This window comes from Synchiropus splendidus, chromosome 1 (assembly GCF_027744825.2).
Source record: "Synchiropus splendidus isolate RoL2022-P1 chromosome 1, RoL_Sspl_1.0, whole genome shotgun sequence".
Classification (NCBI taxonomy): Eukaryota; Metazoa; Chordata; class Actinopteri; order Syngnathiformes; family Callionymidae; genus Synchiropus; species Synchiropus splendidus.
Genome location: NC_071334.1, coordinates 61,279,620 through 61,297,797, shown reverse-complemented (window position 1 = coordinate 61,297,797; position 18,178 = coordinate 61,279,620). Strand labels below are relative to the sequence as shown.

Below are 18,178 nucleotides of genomic sequence, written 5' to 3'. Positions count from 1 at the left end.
CAACTCATAACACATGCTAACAAATAGCATCGGTGTTATTACCACGGACCGTCGTGGTGAAGAGGGAGCTGAGTCACAAGACGAAGCTCTCGATTTACCGATTGATCTACGTTCTCACCCTCACCTACGGTCATGAGCTTTGGGTAATGACTGAAAGGATGAGATCGCCGATACAAGCGGCTGAGATGAGTTTCCTCCGCAGGGTGGCTGGGCGCACCCTTAGAGATAGGGTGAGGAGTTCGGTCATCCGGGAGGAGCTCGGGGTGGAGCCGCTGCTCCTCCACATCGAGAGGAACCAGTTGAGGTGGCTCGGGCATCTGATCCGGAGGCCCCCTGGACGCCTCGGGAGGAGACCCCGGGGAAGACCCAGGACTCGCTGGAGAGGTTATGTCTCCGGTCTGGCCTAGGAACGCCTCGGGATCCCCCGGGAAGAACTGGAGGAGGTTTGTGCGGACCGGGAAGTTTGGGCTTCCCTGCTCCGAATGCTGCCTCCGCGACCGACCCCAGATAAGCAGCAGAAGAAGGATGGAAGGAAAGGGAAGGAAGGAAACAATAGCCGTCTAACCATTGCAGTTTTGGTGTCATTGAAACAACTTTGCTTGCGGGTCTGGTGGGAATGGCTCAGAACTGGTGGGGCTCAGAACCGCCCTTGTTCGGATGAGACCCCGCCCTTCGCGTATGAGAGCCGTCATTTGTTTTTTCCTAAGTTACCTAATGCAGCACACTTACGCGCTCTTGTGTTCCAAATTTCCCGTCAGCGACCAGGTGGACCTCGTAGGTGAAGTTCATGGTCATGGCCAGTTTGATGAGAAGGTCAATGCAAAATCCGTAGCAGCACTGCGGCACAGTTGGGCGTCCTGTAGTGAAACCAACATAGTCCAATAAAAACAGTGGACGCATGCTGGGCTCAAATGTTCATATCGAAAGCGGCGCCCCTGGACAAGACGGCGTGATTCCTCAGACGTTGAACCCCATGACACAAGTCTTCACCCAACACACATCCACACACCTAATGGCACACAGAGCTTCATGCATACATATATAGATACCTACTGCATATATATGTATGCATCTCCAATGGGTGTAGTGACAGCGCACTCACAGTATGAACGTCCCTGATGTGTTACCTGGGATGGTCTCATTGGGGCCAGTGCAGATAACCTTTTTAATTAAGACTCCATTTAGCGTCATTTCCTCCTTGCACGTTCCGTCCGGCATCGTCGGTTTCACATACACAAACGGCTCCTGATGTATGGTCACTATCTGCAAGATACCACACATAGTGCGGAGATAAAAGCCACTGAAGTCATCACTCTTTCATCTGTGGAATGTGAGACATAAAAAGTAAATATTTGATAAACCATACAGGTTTTCCTCTCCAGACCATGCATCCACCAACTTCTGTGTTTACCTTCCAGAATTTCTCTTAGCTCTGTTCATTAAAATGTGCATTTTTACCACACGGTCATCGCCTTCTGTTTATGCTGCCGGCCAAGGAAAGATTCCTGTGGTGTTTCAAGTGGAAAATTGGAGCTTTGCGTGGCATACATTGTGTTTCTTTGGATGCAGTCTCTCTATGAATCATGGGGGGAACTCGGACTACTTGTCAAGCTTACTACCGGTGTTCACAGGCAATTCCAAGATTTGTCAGGATGGACAAGGCACTTCACGCTTTTTAAACTTTGAGTCATTTGCTTCCCTTGTGGGGCACGAATGTTAGTAACCTGCCCAAAAGGAGTAGATCATCTCAGGTCTTGATCCGTGTCGACTTAAATGTCACATCCCCGAGGCAAGCGGAGGCATCTTACCTTCAAGCGAGTGGACATCTGGAAGCCCTGTGGTTTTTCAGTCTCTCCTCCAGGCCAGATGATCTTCCGTTGATTGTTCATGACCACCTGCAGGGAGGGCGAGCACACGTGCATGGTTTATCATAGCTGAGCGATGACAGACGGCCTGCTGAGGATGAGACCTTCACGCAGCGGGCGAGCCCCGCTAATGACTCATTTTTATATAACAGTGCTTGACTGTTCTTTTATTTACTAGCGTGGCTTTTGACTCTGTGATCTTTCCTGACAGTTTCATGGGCTCATTACTATTGCACTCACAACTGGGGAGTTCAAATCCCCACTGAGGTGGAGCAATTACACTTTTGTAAGAAGAGAATCTCAACACCAAAATGTGCTTCGTGAACCTAACAGGTCTGTTTTCCTTGACAGCAACTTCAGCTTTCAATGGCTGAAACAGATATTTATGAGAGTTTCGTAAGGCACATTCAAATGCAAAAGCGTTAGTCATAAGGTAATAATGAGAGGACCAACTCATGGCTCCAAGACATCTAGCACTGTAACCAACCCAACAAGAAACGCAGACCAGAAGACATCAGTGCTGTGAACCCTGTGTGACTTTAGCATAGAGACAGCACACAGATGCTGCCCTACTTTGGCAGCTCTCTGCTATGAATTAAAAGAGGCATGTCCAGGTGGTGTCTTTTTTTCTTTGACATTTAACCCAATTTCCATTTTGTGCCATGTTTACCTGTGTTCCATTGTAGATGCCGACTTGGTTCAGTCGACTCTTCTGGTAGTTGAGGATACTGTAATGGGCGTATTTTCTGTCTCCGTCGTCGTTGAACTCGACGCGTCCTGTGAGGCCCTCTGGGTATTTGGATGACATCAGCACCCTGCATAAAGCAAAAGCCACCCTCAGTGTTAATGAATGTCAAATCGTGTTCAAGCAGAGTTCACCTGGAAGAAGAAGTAAGAAAAACTATACATGTGTACAATGTGTAAAAACATTTCTGCTTTTGAAAAACAGAATTCTTATGAAAGGTCTAGCTTCACATTAGTTGTGCTCAGTGTTTACAAGTTACTTTGCAAGTTATATTTAGCACCTGCCGACGACAGCCCTCATTGCCTGAACAAAAAATTACTATGGCAATTTTGAGGTTGTGTTTTTGAAAACTGGGGTAACCTAAGAACAAACCTGAACCCTTGAGATTCCAGTTTATATCGCAGCTTAAAAACAGCTAACCATGTCTTTGATCTGTCTTTTCAGCAAGATTGCAGCTGTTTGAATGTAGAGTAATAACACAATGGAGAAATTAGAATGCATATACAAAGTGTCATTTTCAGAGATTTACAAAACAATATATTGCAATGAATATAAAAATGCAGGAAATTACCGTTTTCAAATACATTACTATCCAGAGAGTCTGGCTGCTACAAGACACAGGTGCACAAAGCCTCAGTGTGTCACGTCTCCTGTTGGCCACCTGGAGCCAGTAACTCCACTTAAGTGATGCTGTGACTCTGGTGCCTGCGCTCTGTACTGAACTCTGTATGTTACTGTAACTGGAACAGCATTTGCATAAAAAAAAAAAAATATATATATATTATATATATATTATATATAGTATGCTATATATATTTTTTATATTTTATATAAAAATATATAAAATATAAAATAAAGTCAGAATGACAATTGTTGTTTAAGATGATTTTAAAAACTCGAATATTGTTTTGAGTCTGCACTAAAGATACATTTAGTAAAGCTGTCTTTTTTACTCTCATCTGTAGCAGACCTAAATTCAAAGTAGTAGCTGAATTTTCCACTAGAAATGCAAAAATCTCTGCTCACGCCACTGTGGTTTATGTCTGTGTTACCAGCAGCTTGAGCAACCCGCATGCAGATGACTGACATGTCCCGCACATGATGTCATGTCTGAAGACTTGGTTGACAAACGCAGATATAAATATTTTGCGACCAGAAAATGACAAGTGAAAATAGTTACACATGCACAGGATACAGAGCTTTAATCTGAGTTGGAAATAGTAACATGTTACGTTACTCAGTACTGTAAAAAAGTGGTAATAATAGAGTAATGCGCTATTATTACATGTTACTGGCATCACTGGTGGCGTTTCTCTAACCTGGCAACATTTATGTGTTAAAAGCGAAATCTAACTTTGTTTCTCACCGTTTAAACAGTGGCCCTGTTTTCCAGATGTTGGTGTTGCCCACACATCCTCTGGGAGGCTCCGTGATGTTTTCCTTCTCAAACAGCTCCTGGATGGACTGTGCCACCACGGCCACCGCGTCATTGATGTGGGCCGACTCATTCTTTCCGTTGATGAGCTGGAGGCCGATCAGACCTGAGGCCAGGCCCACAGAGGAGACAATCAGTGACTCAAGTCCGGAGTCGTCTCTCTGGATCCTTTTGCAATCCACAAAGTGGGGAAAAAACTTATAGGGCCTGAGGTTTAGACATCCTGAAAAAAGGTCAGACATCAGCGGCGTGGTCCGACATGATCGCCTGAGCGCAGGTGTTTCCTTTTAAAGCTGCTGAGCTCCTTTTTTCACAGCATGTGTAAACAGTCCCTTGAAGTTGGATTGGCCCTAAATTCAATCCAACTTCAGTTAAGTTTTCTGATTGCAACCAGGTCCGACAGACTTCTGGACGAAGCCTCAGTGGAGATGGACGAGGACAGGACAATGGGGGCTCTAGCCGGGGTTGCTTGTGCTTGAGTGCCTTGGGGAGAGACGCTTGACGTTTGTGCGAACACGTGATACAAGTTTGTGCTGAAGTCTGTTGCGTCTTACCATTCTACCAGTTATCAGAGGGAAAACTGTCCCTTTATAACTCACTAGAAATCATGAGTTAATATAAAAGAGTTGCAGGGTTAGTAGAGGTTCCCTTAAGATGCATAAAGCCTGAAAGAGTTTAGGCTTAAACACTGAAATGCTCAAGAGACGAGAAGCTTGTGAATCAAGTACCAGTACATTTGGATTCAGCTGTGCAGCCAGGATGGACTCATTAATGTCACACTGATCTCTGCAGGATGAACGTACCGTCTGGAGCCTCGCTCAGGGCTTTACCCGACATCTCCCGCTCGCCCACCAGCCACACGTAACCAGAGCCCGTCATGTTGAGGATACGAGCCGCCTTGTACACCGCTGCTGCATCCTCCTCACTGGGATTGGAAGATAAACAAGATAGAGGATTCCAGGTTTTAGCTGTCGAGTTAACGTCATGCCTGTCTAATCTCTTTGTTTCTGGACTTGGCTGACGCTGCATTTTGAAAATGTTCTTCAACTTAATGGACAATGGGCTGCAGGCCAGACATGGGAATGAGCACGAGGAGGGTCAACATGATTTTCCTCTCTTGCTCAAGCACTTTGAGGATTTGTCAAAATGGGTTATTTAAAGGGAAGATATGGTTGGGAATTGTGTTTGTGATGGGGTGCACCAATGCCTCAAATTCTAATGATAAAATAAATGTAAATCATCATGAGTAAAAGAAACAAGAATATAGTCAATGTAATTATTCATATTATTATCAAATAATGGTAATTATTGTTAATAACAACAAGCACAATAATAATTTTTCGATGCCATTTTGTTCTTGAATCCAGCATGCAGTGATGATAGAATGTGGGCAGTGACTGCCTCACCTGGCGGACAGGATGATGACTCGGGCCTCCAGCTCTTTGGCCTCCAGCAGCAGGGCAGTTAAGTTAGTCTCCTGGCTGAACTGGAGGACTTTCTCTGCCTGTGATCGAGGCACAAGAAAGGTCAAGCCAGCTACTTTTCCACACCCTGGACACCATGTTGCCTCGTTACCTGCTGGGATTGATCTTGCTGAATTTAATTTGAGAACGGGAGACAGATATAAAATAAAATAAAAGCGATCCAGGGGGAACCGGCTGAACGGAAAAAATTAATAAAAAGCTTGAGGGGGAAAAAACTTCTGCATTTGTCGGCATGCAAACTGAGGGTTATCAAGGCTCCAAAGAAGGACGTGCATGTGTTAGGTAGGGAAGAAGAAGGTCAATGCAACCAGTAACTAAAAACGGGTGAGGAGAGGAGAGGAGAGAGGGTCGTTCCTCCCGCCCCCAACAAAAAAGCTGCTGAAAACTGGGGAAGTGCTACAGAACAGGAGGAAGTAGCATCCGGGAATCGGTTTGGCCCCACTTTACCAGTTCTCCAAAAAGACAAACTCTTTTTTAAGAGCGTGTGTGAGTGCGTTCTGAGAACATGCATTCGTTTATTGCAGGAGAAAATAAAAAACGAAAAAAAAAAAAAAATGTTATCAGTGGGGCGTTCTTCTTTTTTCATTGATAACCGGAAATGATAGATTTTTCACAACAAAAATCATTTTTCATTGAAATCATAGGGTCAAAAATAACACGTGCTACCAAGAGAGGGGTGTTTCTGGGTCGGCTGGTGTCTGGTTTGGGCTGGTTTCTAGTGGCTACGTTTGGAAAGTTGGTGGGCGGCGTGCATTGACCATGCAAATATACCTTAGGTCCTCGCTTGTTGTCATAGGACAGTTGGTCGAGGTTTTCATAGTTCCTTTTTTTATTCTGATGAGTAATGTGCACAGAGAAAATATGCAGACACAGAAAAATATTATAAACAGTTGAAAATGGAGGGCAGTAAAGCATTCCAACAATTCTCCACTTTTCTGCTTCAAATTGGGATCTTGAACATCGGGGCTTGCAAAAACATCAAGAGGGCTTCCCAGCACCAAGCCGACGTTCATTACAGCTCAGACCAGTCAGCAACGTAATCCGCACCGTTCGCTGTTGCCTTTGTTCAGATATGAGGTGAAAAAATATGCACCCAAATGCTACATCATTTATCTCTTTATTGTTAATTGAAATAAAAACAATATTGTGTAAGACGACAATGCAAAAGCACAACTGGACTGTGCTGTGTATGAAAATACGATTGATACTACAGTACTCGTGTCTAGCCATTATTTATATTTCTAAATCGGCTGAATACATAGTATTGTTCTTGCTTAAACATCGGGATGTTTCTGTGGTGTAATTTTAAAAAACGATCATCGGGATCATCTGTTCCCGCTGCATATGGAATAAACGACGTGCCAACAGTGACTATCGCATGGTTGATGCCTTCAACATTGCTTATGCTTTACACGCTGATCTCAGCTCAGAGGTATTTGGAACACAACATTAGTCGTAAGTGTCAACATGATGAATAAGTATTGTAATTGAATTTATTCTACTATTTTAATCTAGGTTATGTTTCGGCCATTTCATATTCATAAATATCAAGCATTTGTATGGAGCTCTGGAAGTCACATGCATGTGTTTTTTTTTTTGGGTGTGGCATGCATGACTTTATTTATTTTTTGCCCGAGATAACAACTATCTCGAGACATTTTTTTATCTTGTGATAATGCGTATCTTGAGATAACAGTTATCTCGAGAAAGTTTTATATGAAGATACAATTGTAAATGTCAGCGCCTGCGTAGCTGTGTCTCTGGCAAAGCATTTTGTAAACGTCCTCCTGGAACCACATTGTCAGTCACTGTCATCTTGAGATAACTGTTATCTCGGGCTAAAAAAAAAATAAAGTCATGCATGTCACAACCAAAAAAACAAACACATGCATGCCACTTCCAGGGCTCCGTACATTTGCAGAGCGTTATGCAAAAAATAAATGTGCTTAAACATTTTATCACTCCTAAAGGCACATAGTCCAGCAGGTCATTTTCTTTTGAACCATATGACAGTCTGTGCATTATTTAAAAAAGTAGCCAACCGCATTTTCATCCTCATTACTTCCCCCTGCGCCGATACATCAGCGCTTGCTCACTCCACCCCAGGGCATGCCGGGGGCAACCCCCGCCCTCCACAGTCCCAGTTTGCTTTCATCAGCACAACATCCTGGGTGACAAACACCGGCGACAGAATGCGCACAGGAGCTGTCGTGCGCTTAGTCACAACGTTCTGACGGACTGTTCTCACTCTCTGTGACAAGTTCAAATCTGAATCACAACTCAGAGTGCAAGTGCGTAAAATGCTTGACAAGACAACACTTAACCGGCCACACGCGGCTGGTTGAGAATATTATCAGTTCCCTTAATGATTGAAGTGACATAAACTACACAACATTAAAGCCTTTAAGAGTTCATTTTCTCAGTGAGAGCTCCATTTTTGCATTCAGCTGAGCTTTAATATTTCATGTTGTGTTAGTCACATTTGCTTTCTGGTGTGGCCCAATGTGTCTGGCCGCTCGACGCTGCTGGTGACAGTGGTACCCTTGTGACTGGTTGGCCGCATGAATTCTAAAAATAATATGTAAATGAACTGCTACCGAGCAGAACAACCGGGCAATGAGGAAGATAAAAAGACCCACAGCCACTTTCACAGTCTGTATCCCAAGCTGATGAATCAAGAGCTGCCTGTTTGTCATGTCCGGGGAAGAGACACTAGGAGAAACAATTGAATATTGGCCACCAATAAAGTTAACGTTCATCCTTTATTGGTGTGAAAGCAAAGAAGATTCCCCTTCCTCCAACAACCTCCTTAAGCTTTAACACAGGGGTCACCTTTTAGTAACCGCGAGCTACTCCAAAGCACCTGTGTGACCTGAAGGGCTACCATCGGTTCAGTACATACTTACGATATATAATGGATGATATATGGTTTTCCTCTCAATACGTACAAGAGTTTTCACAATAATTACCAATGGTGTGGCAAAAAGGAATTGCAAAATAAACATAATAAGATGGTTATTACATGAACATTTAAATACTGTATACATATACTTTTACTCCCTTGGTCTGTGGGCTACCTGGTGCCCGTGGGCACCATGTTGGTGACCCCTGGTTTAGAACATAAATACATATACAGAGTCACTGTGAATGCTGATAAAGAATGGCTCTACTCTGAGTTTACCACGGTTGACCACACTGCAGATTAAACTCATGTTAAGTATCATTTTTGTTTTATGTTTCAGCACATTGTTCTGTCAGTCGCAGACCCAAACATACAAAGTCATATGACAGTACAAACGTGGATCGATCAAGTCTTTTGAAAAATATACTTGACCTCATTCATCCTGAGAAGGAGTGGCAGGGCATTACCCTCGTTTTCCAACGTTCAACAACACTCCAGTTCCAGTGGCAGTTAAAGAAGAGGCGTCTTCATCACCGAGAGTGATTCTGTGGCTCTGCAGTTTCTGGGAAGACGTTTCAGTCACACTTAATGCTGATGTGATGATCTTTTTTAAGGGAAAATGAAAGCTGCAGCTGCTTTGCAATGAGACGTGTTTCTCATTTAAGCATTGAACAGCTCCAACAGGAGTTTTCTTATCCAAGAGGCTTCATGGTCGGCCTCACATTCAGACCCCCGGTGATGAAATGAGCTCCCTGGATTCAAATCAAAAGCCTCTGATTTCAATCAGTTTCCCCTTGCACATTCACTTTTGTTTAGATTTATGCTTCTGGATAAGCTCTTGACAACCACGACTGATCGGGTTTATCTCCAGCAGCCAGTTCACACTCACATCAGATGAATCTCTCTTCAAACACACATTCGACAACTGCGCCGTGCACCACATGAAATAACTTTCCTACAGTAGGTTTGACCTGTGCACCTCACAAGATATCCAACACAATACAACAGAGAACAGAGCTATTTGTTTTCAAAGGTTAACGCCTTCAACAGAAGAGGGCGTGGATGAAAACACAAATCGGTGAACTAGCTTTGGTCTTCCACTCAAATGGCTACCTCGCGTCTGAGAAACACAATAATGAGACTCTCTCAGCGAGTCTGGTCGGCACTTTGGTGACCCAAATACAAGCACTGTTCTACACCTCAGATAGATGCCTCAGCAGATCTCAAAATAGTGCAGCACGGCTAACCAGAAACGCACAAAAGAACCCGACTACGAGGTGATGGTTTGCAGAGCCCCGTGTTGAAGTCCGCTATTTGGCTCCCAATGTGGATAGACAGATTTGGACTATGGAGAAAAGTAAAGTGACGATGAGCAAACAAACTTTTGTCAGATTAGACCACATTAGACGCTGTTGATGTCTCTCAGGAATGTTAGCAACGTCACACAATGGTGAGAAAGAGATGTGGCCATGTAACAGAAAAGAAACAGTTACATACATAGAAGGGTTTTTCTTTTCTTTTTCTTTAAGACTGGCTGGACACACGTGTGCCCCCAAGTTCAAGCACTCTGGGCTGTCAGGCTCGGAGCCGGAGCATCTCACCTTTGTCTCTCGCTCCTCCAGCAGGGTCTCCAGTCTCTTTTGGGCAGCCCGGCCCTCGTGGTCGTCGCTCACTATGAGGATGATGTGGTTCCAGTTGAACTCGCGCATCAGGTCGAACCAAACATGCGCCTGGTGAGAGTAAGGGGGCACCGTCCGCAGGAAGGACAGGTGGATGCTCTACGGGACGCCAGAGAGGAAATTAGGACTCAGGGAAACTCGTGAAATCTCACAAAATGATGAACCCGGAAAATCACTGGGCTTTACACTTGCTTATGCTGAGTAATCAGATTTAACATAACATATTTCTTTCATTTTTATTTCTATCAAATCACCTCCAACAGACGCATACATTATTTGTAACTTTAAAAAATGTAGGAACCTCTCTCGGCTCAGACCAAGGAACGTTCCCGAGCCAGAGTTGAGATCCCAAGTCTCTCTGATGTTCATACTGTTTTAAGTACTCCACAAATGTTCAAGTATGAACAGAAATGATGTTGCACTAAGTGAGAGTTCAAATTTCCAATTGTTATCAAGCTTGGAGATGATCAGCTTTGAGATAAATTGCAGAAACGGAGCAGATGGGGAACTGTTGTCCAAAAGGATTGGGCCTTCAGGGCAAACTAACAGTCCATCTGTCAAACTTTGGTTGCATTTTTGCTTATTATACAAATGTACACTTCATTCTAATAAAGATAGATGCTCAGAGATAAACCAAATATTTAGTTTCTGAATTATTCTTAATCACATCCACATAAATGCCTTTGTAAAATTTATTTTTATTTTATGAATGTGAAGCTCTTATCTTATTCCACATCTCATATTCCAACCTTTAAAGTGAGATGATAAATTGCTTTAATTTTACATGCTGCGCTTGTTTGAACGCATTAATGATGCATATTTAAATGCATCACCGTGGTCAGTGATATTATTAATGGCGGCCTTTCAATTCCAGCTGTAAACATCTTCAATCACACCTCGGCTAATGGAAGGCGACGGGATGTTTCATGTGTGAGGCGTTTCAAGCTGCCCCAGGGGATCTTTCTTCCTCCATCAGGCGGAGGTCTTTCTCCTTCACTTTTTACACCGCTCTCATTCAACACTCACCTTGTCGGAGTAGATGGACATGCGGGTGGTGAGCCCGACCACGGGGATGCGGTAGAAGCCTGCCGTGTAGGAGACCGGCGTCGGAGTGAGGTGGTCATTGGACTGTGGCGGGTGACTCACCAGGATGGCGTAGACCTGCAGAGACACCGGCACAACACTTAATCATGCTGGACAGCTTTATTTGTTACGTGTTGGACCTGCAGCCTTTTATTCCCCACACTCATTTTTTTATTTCACTGTTGATGATTCATGGATGGAACATATTCCAAGACATCATTCAAGTGCTTGCTGAGGGTTTTCTCAAACTCCCTCGAGGCATATTTGCAGAATAGCTTTCGCATTTGACTTGAAAACAATGAACCCATCAGTTCTAGTGCCTCTCCTCCCTGTCCCTCCCTGATGTTCCATTTCTGCTTGAGTCCAACCCAGGTTTTTCTCCCAGGTCCAGTCTCCATTTCCCTTGTTTCGACGTTCAGGGAATAATCATCACAAAATGAGTGGATGAACCCTACAAACGTTATTTTTGTTTTCATTCCAGCCAGTTTGAAAGAAATAAAAAGCTTGAGAGAATAAACAGATTTTTCTGCCCTCAAATGAGTGAGCACAGTGCTGACGTCCATTTGCACGAGTGAATACGCTTGTTTATGTCACTGATGTCATTGTATGGCTCTCACATCACGGAAATGGCCCATTCAAGGAAACTAGCTCTCCCTAAGCTGCTGGAGGGTCCGTTCTAAATTTAATAGAAACCCGATTGTTCATCGGCTCTCACAGCTACTCTGAGTGAATTCACTTACGGCCGTGAAGCGCTGTCTTTATTAATACATTGGAGCCAAGACCCGTAGAGACGGAAGTGTAGTAGTGAGAAGCATGAGTTCTTTAGTGTAACCACAGGGTTACTGCAGAGATAACCGTGCAATCTCTCTTTCGTCGGGCAAAACTGCTGTGACAGTCGAGACTACGACCGCTGATGCTGCCAATCACATCGCAAGAAATGACAAATACATTTCAGCAGGCTGAAGGAGAGCGATTGTCCAGAAGAATGAAACATTAATAACAGTCTGACACAGTCAACATTAATATGTTTAATTATTGTTGCGCTCAGCGCAGTCCTGAGGCGCTACATCAATAATCTATTGTTTTTCGTGTTAAACGCCAACAACAGAAAATGTCAAACTGAAAGGTTGCTGACGATAAATGATGCGCAACAAAGAACACAATAGATGATTTAAACAGCAGAATCATTTTTCACTAAAGAACGCTGTCAAATGAACTTCTCTGGAGATATTACAGTGTGAAAAATATTTCCCTCGTGCAAACAAGAGAGAGTGAGAAAAAACTGGGTTAAAATACTCAAAATGTATGATGAGATTCATGTGTTTCATAGTCATCACCAAATTCTTCTTTCAACTAAAGTGTAACTGGTTTATATCTACTGCCTTGTGCACATTAAAAGCTATCACCACAGAAGAGACTATATGGAAGAAAACTGCAAACCTAATAAATGTTTGTGGTTCAAAACTGAAGCCTTCATCCTTACTTTTCCATCAATGTACCCTCGATGGAGTCCTGCACTTCTACTTGTCTTTGTCCGTTTTAGTTTCTATGTACAACTGAGTGTAAAACAAGTGAAGGTCTGGTTGCCCTAGATCTATAAATAATTTCTGGGGCAAGCATTTATTTTGAACTGTTTTTCATCTTTTTTGCACATTCCCCTCCAGGTCCTATAAGATGGATGTATATGAGAACAAACAGAGAAAACAATGGTGAAAAAGTAGTTGCACAAATGACAATGGAATTACTGAAGCTGATGATGAAAATAATATGATTTGATGGTTGAATTCAGAGGACAGTAAATGGGATTTCAACATTCTTTATGACTCATTTCCATACAACCAAGAGAGAAATATCAAGACTATGTCCTCGACTGCGTGCTTAAATCACAGTAATAAAACTGAAAGGTCAAATTTAAAAGTTTGGTTCCCTCACTCTTTGTTGGTTGATTTATTCCCCCATATACTGCGCGAAGTCTCCATGACCTCATGATGCTTCTCTGGCGACCTGAGGATCACCAAAGTGGACGTCCATCAGTTACCGCCTCTAAATTGTCCATGACAGTGAGTGAGTTGTTTTGGCGGCTTGTCTTTCAACTGATGTCAGCTGGGATTTTATCGAGCCGCCTGCGACTCTGCGACTGTACCGCTGACCAGGTGACAGAGAGCTTCCACATCAAAGCTCTTTTGAGCATTGTGTTTTGCAACCGTTTGACTTCTATTACAAAACCTGCGAGCTAAACTCTGAAATAAGCCGATGCTGATTTTGACACAGCTCCCATCCTCCGCTCCGCTGTCATCCATCTGTCAGTCATCACGACACCTCATCTCCAGTGAATGCGCTTCCACTGACAATTTTCTCAGTGATTTTTCAGTTATATAACCAACAAGATTGACATGAATTAGAGAATAACAGGGGACAAATTAAAGAGCTTGAATGCGTTTTCGTGGCAGAAACTTGAAGCAGCATTTGTCTGGCTGATTAGAATCAGAGTTGTGGTGGAAGAGTGAATAAGATGCCACGATGATGCAGGCAGGGATGATAAGTGCAGCTCGTACGGTTGGGTCAGAAAGGAGGTCTATATTCCAAGGACAGCTTGCAGGCATCAACTGCTCCATCTGCTGCACACTTTCCCTCTCACTGCCTGCGACTGCCCGGAGGCAAGACTCATCTGAAAAACTTCCACGGCCTTCTTAGTTTTGCGAGTCTGCGTAAGTTACAGGAGAGCGCGTGTGTATGCGAGGCGAGCTCGAGTACTTGGTCGCACTCACACAGTCCAGTCGTCGCGATGCACGCTGAGGCTTTGAGTACAAATGTGATACTTGACTGGATGTGACAGTATTATTCTGCAAGCCTGTATCAATTAGGCTCATCGTGATGAGCGTGGAGACAAGGACAAGAGCACCAAGTTGAGGGTGTTGTTATCGTTCCCTTGCTCTATTTTTCAGGGCACAAAGCTTAATTATGTGTGTGGGCGAATCTGTGACTAAGAGGAAGTTCACACCTCTGCATTGCTGGATTGTTACATCAGAATGTTGAAGATTTGCTCCTGCCTGGCGGATGGAACTGATATATTTATCATAGGAGCAGGAAAAGCTGCCCATGTGTGGTGCATTTAAAACCTGGCATATTTGACCACACTCATTATGAACACACACTGTGCTACAATACTCCACAGTTGCAGGAGTACAAGACCTTTTGCCCGTTTTCACTCCTCACTGCTTTCGTTTCAGTTCACTACCTCTGCAGCTGTGCATCCTGAAATGTAGACTTGTGCCTTCATCCGAGACGTGCCCAGAAACCAGACAACTATTTTTGAACTCCAGTGGGGAATATATAGGGTCAGGGGGGCACACAAGTATGGACTGTACACCAGCGGAAGGATGCATTCGGACAAGCTGATCGCTGCTTTGTGTTTATTTCAAGGTAAAGGTGGCCAGTGTAGCAGACACTCCATCAAGTCTCATCCACTTCACACTTCAGCATCAAATAAATGTTCCTGGCAGTGCTTTGAAAAAGGAAGTGCACAAGAGGAGAAAACAATTCTACACATTCTGCTTTGTTTGGATGACGACAAAATCATAACTGAAGCTCCAAAGAGGCACAGTAGCCAGTGTGCACAGACACACAAACACATGCTGTTTAGTTCTGAGACATGAACAAATCAGTGACATTGCCGTCCTAATTTTCATTTTCATGTCTAAAGTGTAAATTAAGCACATGCTTGGATTTAAAGTACACATATTTCAAGTAAAATTCACTTGATATGAATTAAATGTAGGGATAAATAATAATTTAATTCAATGCTTTTATTTAATGAGTTCAGAATTTAATTACATTTAGCTGCAATTATTTTAAATAAAGTGATCTACAGTTTCCCGTCAATTGTATTTTGCTGTCAAACAGTAGGGTTTATCGGAATGACACAAGTCTCTGTTAGAATACATCGTCTTCTGCTTTCTTAAGGGACGGCTCTTGTTGAAAGGGGTGCACTATAATACGCAATAAAGCCATACAAATGTCCACTAGACCTAAACATAACTTTCTAGTTACATTTTAAGGACTGTTATTTCTTTTCTCATTCCTCATTTGTTCTTAATCCCGTAATATTTTTTAAAAAAAAATCTCATTTTTTATGTCTGGGAAGAAAAAAGAAGTAATTGATTGTATATTTGTATCTTATTCGACTTTTGAGGGAAAAATATTTTACTTTTCTCCACAAATATGAATCAATTGGGCCGAAGACAGTTCTTTGGAGAAGAAAAGAGATACGATTCAAAGAAGATCATCCATTTGTAGTGGATTTGCCAATATTAATGAGACGATTCATACTCTGATGAAATAGGATTAAAAGGTCTAAATGGCAGATTAGACAAATGGCAGGACATGTGTGGTGCAGACCCAGACTAAGCCGTTGTGATGGTGGAAGGAACTGTTCGATGAGCAGCAAGCGGATGAATTAAAGGGCAGATCATTGAGGGCTGAGATGAAAGGCAGCTTTGTGCGAATATGCGGGGTTGAGTAGGTGCCGGGTGGATCAAGGTGTGATGGGTACAGAAAGAAAAGATCATATCCCAGCATCTGCCTCCGCATCAACCCCCCATGTGGACCTCATGCAGCAGCGAGGTGAGGTGCCTACCTGGCTGGAGATCAGGTCCTCACACACCGACAGAGCCATCTGGATGGCGTTGGGCTTGTGCGTTACGGAGATAGCGGTCAGCTTGAATTTGTCCCTTCCGTAGACCTGGTTCGCCTGGGTCACGGCATCTTTGAAGACCTGCTCGTACCTCTTGTGGCTGAGGACCGCACCGATGTTGACGATCTTCGGTTCGCAGCCGGCCCGGGCGCAGGAGCAGGAGAGCAGCACCGCCAGCAGAAACGCACGCATGGCTCGGACCAGCAGACAGCCGTAGCACCACTGCTCAGCCCGGTCCCTCTTCTTCCTCCACCCGGTGGCGGCTCGGCTCGACCCGCTTCTGGACAGCAGCTCGACTCAGCCGGATGGTCGCGATCGAGGGTGGTGGGCGGCGAGAGCGCAAGGGAGGGAGGCCAAAAAAAAAAAATTGGATTCACTTGCAAGGCGGAGGAGAGTGACTGTCCATGATCCCCGTCGCCGGAGCAACCGCGTCTCTCACTTCAGCACCTTCTGTGGAGGACTGGAGTCCGCGCGTGACTTCGCTCCGCGCACTGCAACTCTGAGCGGCTGCTGTCCTTGGTGCTGACAGATGTGCATGCGCGTCGGTGCTTTTGCGCGTCCCCGCTGCGGAGAGCTTCACTTTAGCGCTTCCACCGCTGCTGCGTCGACTGCAGCTTTTCCTCGCCAACGCGTCAAATCCTGCCGCTTTCTGCTCCTGCGCCAGTCCCCAGCTCTGTCGCCAAAGTCGGGGCGTAATTGATCATACAAAATTAAAAATGACACCGGTGTTCACGCTGATGTTACATGGCACATGACGCTGCAGGACCACACATCCAGTAATTGAGGAGGCTCTTAATAGCCGCATCATTCATTCATGGCTTTGTTCATGGCTGAGAAGCTTCATAGAAACAGATGGAGGTTAGTTTTAGTTCACGGTCTCCTGTCCAAACAGCACGGGGAGTGGCACTTCTGCACAGACAGCTCATTCATCAGCCAGCACCATCCATCCTTGAGGAAAAGTGTTTAATTAAGAGCAGCAGCGCAGACAAGAGTGATGGTGCGGATGGTGGTGGGGGTGTTGTATAATCTCTGGTACCCTGCTTTTCAGTGTTGGAAGTTGGGAGCATCCCTGCAGCTAGAGAGAGTGGAGCCGAACCTTGTGGTTACCAGGGAAACAAGGTTTTTTTTCCCTTCTCCCTCCTCCTCTCATAACACTCACACAAAGAGGAAATATTCTCCTGATAGCACAGTAGGTTTATTTGTCGAGATAAATCATGATGAGACAGAATAAATGACAGTTCAGACTCATTGTGTGAACACATTTGTATCTGTTAGTCACAGTAAAATGAGCACAGATGCCTCAAGGGGAATGAGCTCTGAGCCCGTGGAGTGTTAATTTCAACTTCAACAGCAACTTCATTTTTTTTCATGCGCGTGAAATGAGGCCATGAGGAGAAAAAAAAAAGTCATCGAACAGTGTCCTGAATTATGAATCGTGGCCTGTTACTATTGCAGCAAGCTGATGAATTAATTACAAGACTCAGAGGAATCAACATCTGTTATAACTATGGACCATCAAGCTGAAGATCTCAAACTCTGAACAAGCACATGGCAAGAGGATTGACAGCCCACTGAAGTCGTCTGATCACATCAAGTTTGAAGTGTCTCCATTTCTAAAGGGCTCAATAGTGATTAGAACGCAAGTCGGTGTAAGTGATCAGGACAAGTGTATGTTGCTATAGAAACAGGAGTCCTACTCCTAGTAACGTCTACATTCATATCCTGCCTCGTTGTTCTTGGTTTTACACTTGTTTGTTGAACAAGTCGGTTTGTTAGAGGTGTATTTTTAACATCAAGTGAGGGAGTGGATCGTTTCAATGCATTCAGACTGATAACAACTGTAACACAGTAGGATTTTGACCTGAGAGACACAGAAACACGGCATCTATCCTATTCAGCTAATCGGGTCACAGGGGTTGGAACTAATCACGAGTGACATTGGCAAGAGGCGGAGTCACTTCTGCAGACATCAGCAGAAGCAATTTAGTCAATGTATTTTAGGATTCCATCACCGTGTCGACACACAGCTTCACAAATCGAATTTCTTCAGGAACGAAATCATGCCTTTCACTGTGGCTTTGACAATCACTGGTTTTTAAAACAAGACGAGGACGATGTCTTGTGTTAAATCTCAGAGAGAGACACCTTTCGCTGCACCTTTCTTAATGCCATTAATGGCAAATACATTTGCATTCATGCAAAGTGAAGGCAAACCAAGGGAGTGTCTTCAAAAGGCAGAGCAGGAGGTGAAAACTCTCAGACTGATTCACATCTAGTCTGTAAATAGTGAGA

At 44.0% G+C, this 18,178-nt stretch overlaps 1 protein-coding gene across 8 annotated transcripts in view; it reads right to left on the bottom strand.

The window, feature by feature from the left end:
- The window catches only part of grin1a (glutamate receptor, ionotropic, N-methyl D-aspartate 1a), a 31,408-nt gene extending 14,693 nt beyond the window's left edge, over positions 1-16,715 (bottom strand). Inside the window, exons 1-11 of one of the 8 annotated variants that reach the window (XM_053855242.1) lie at positions 15,830-16,715; positions 11,137-11,271; positions 10,033-10,209; positions 6,301-6,363; positions 5,452-5,549; positions 4,849-4,970; positions 3,977-4,151; positions 2,536-2,680; positions 1,809-1,895; positions 1,119-1,263; positions 730-860 (exon numbers count right to left, since the gene is read on the bottom strand). In XM_053855242.1, the coding sequence (XP_053711217.1) occupies positions 730-860; positions 1,119-1,263; positions 1,809-1,895; positions 2,536-2,680; positions 3,977-4,151; positions 4,849-4,970; positions 5,452-5,549; positions 6,301-6,363; positions 10,033-10,209; positions 11,137-11,271; positions 15,830-16,078 (1,527 nt within the window). In that variant the 5' untranslated portion in view covers positions 16,079-16,715. The remainder of the gene's footprint in view (positions 1-729; positions 861-1,118; positions 1,264-1,808; positions 1,896-2,535; positions 2,681-3,976; positions 4,152-4,848; positions 4,971-5,451; positions 5,550-6,300; positions 6,364-10,032; positions 10,210-11,136; positions 11,272-15,829) is intronic. The other 7 variants (XM_053855278.1, XM_053855252.1, XM_053855288.1 and 4 more) reach the window with 7 other exon arrangements.
- Between the last annotated feature and the right edge of the window lie 1,463 nt (positions 16,716-18,178).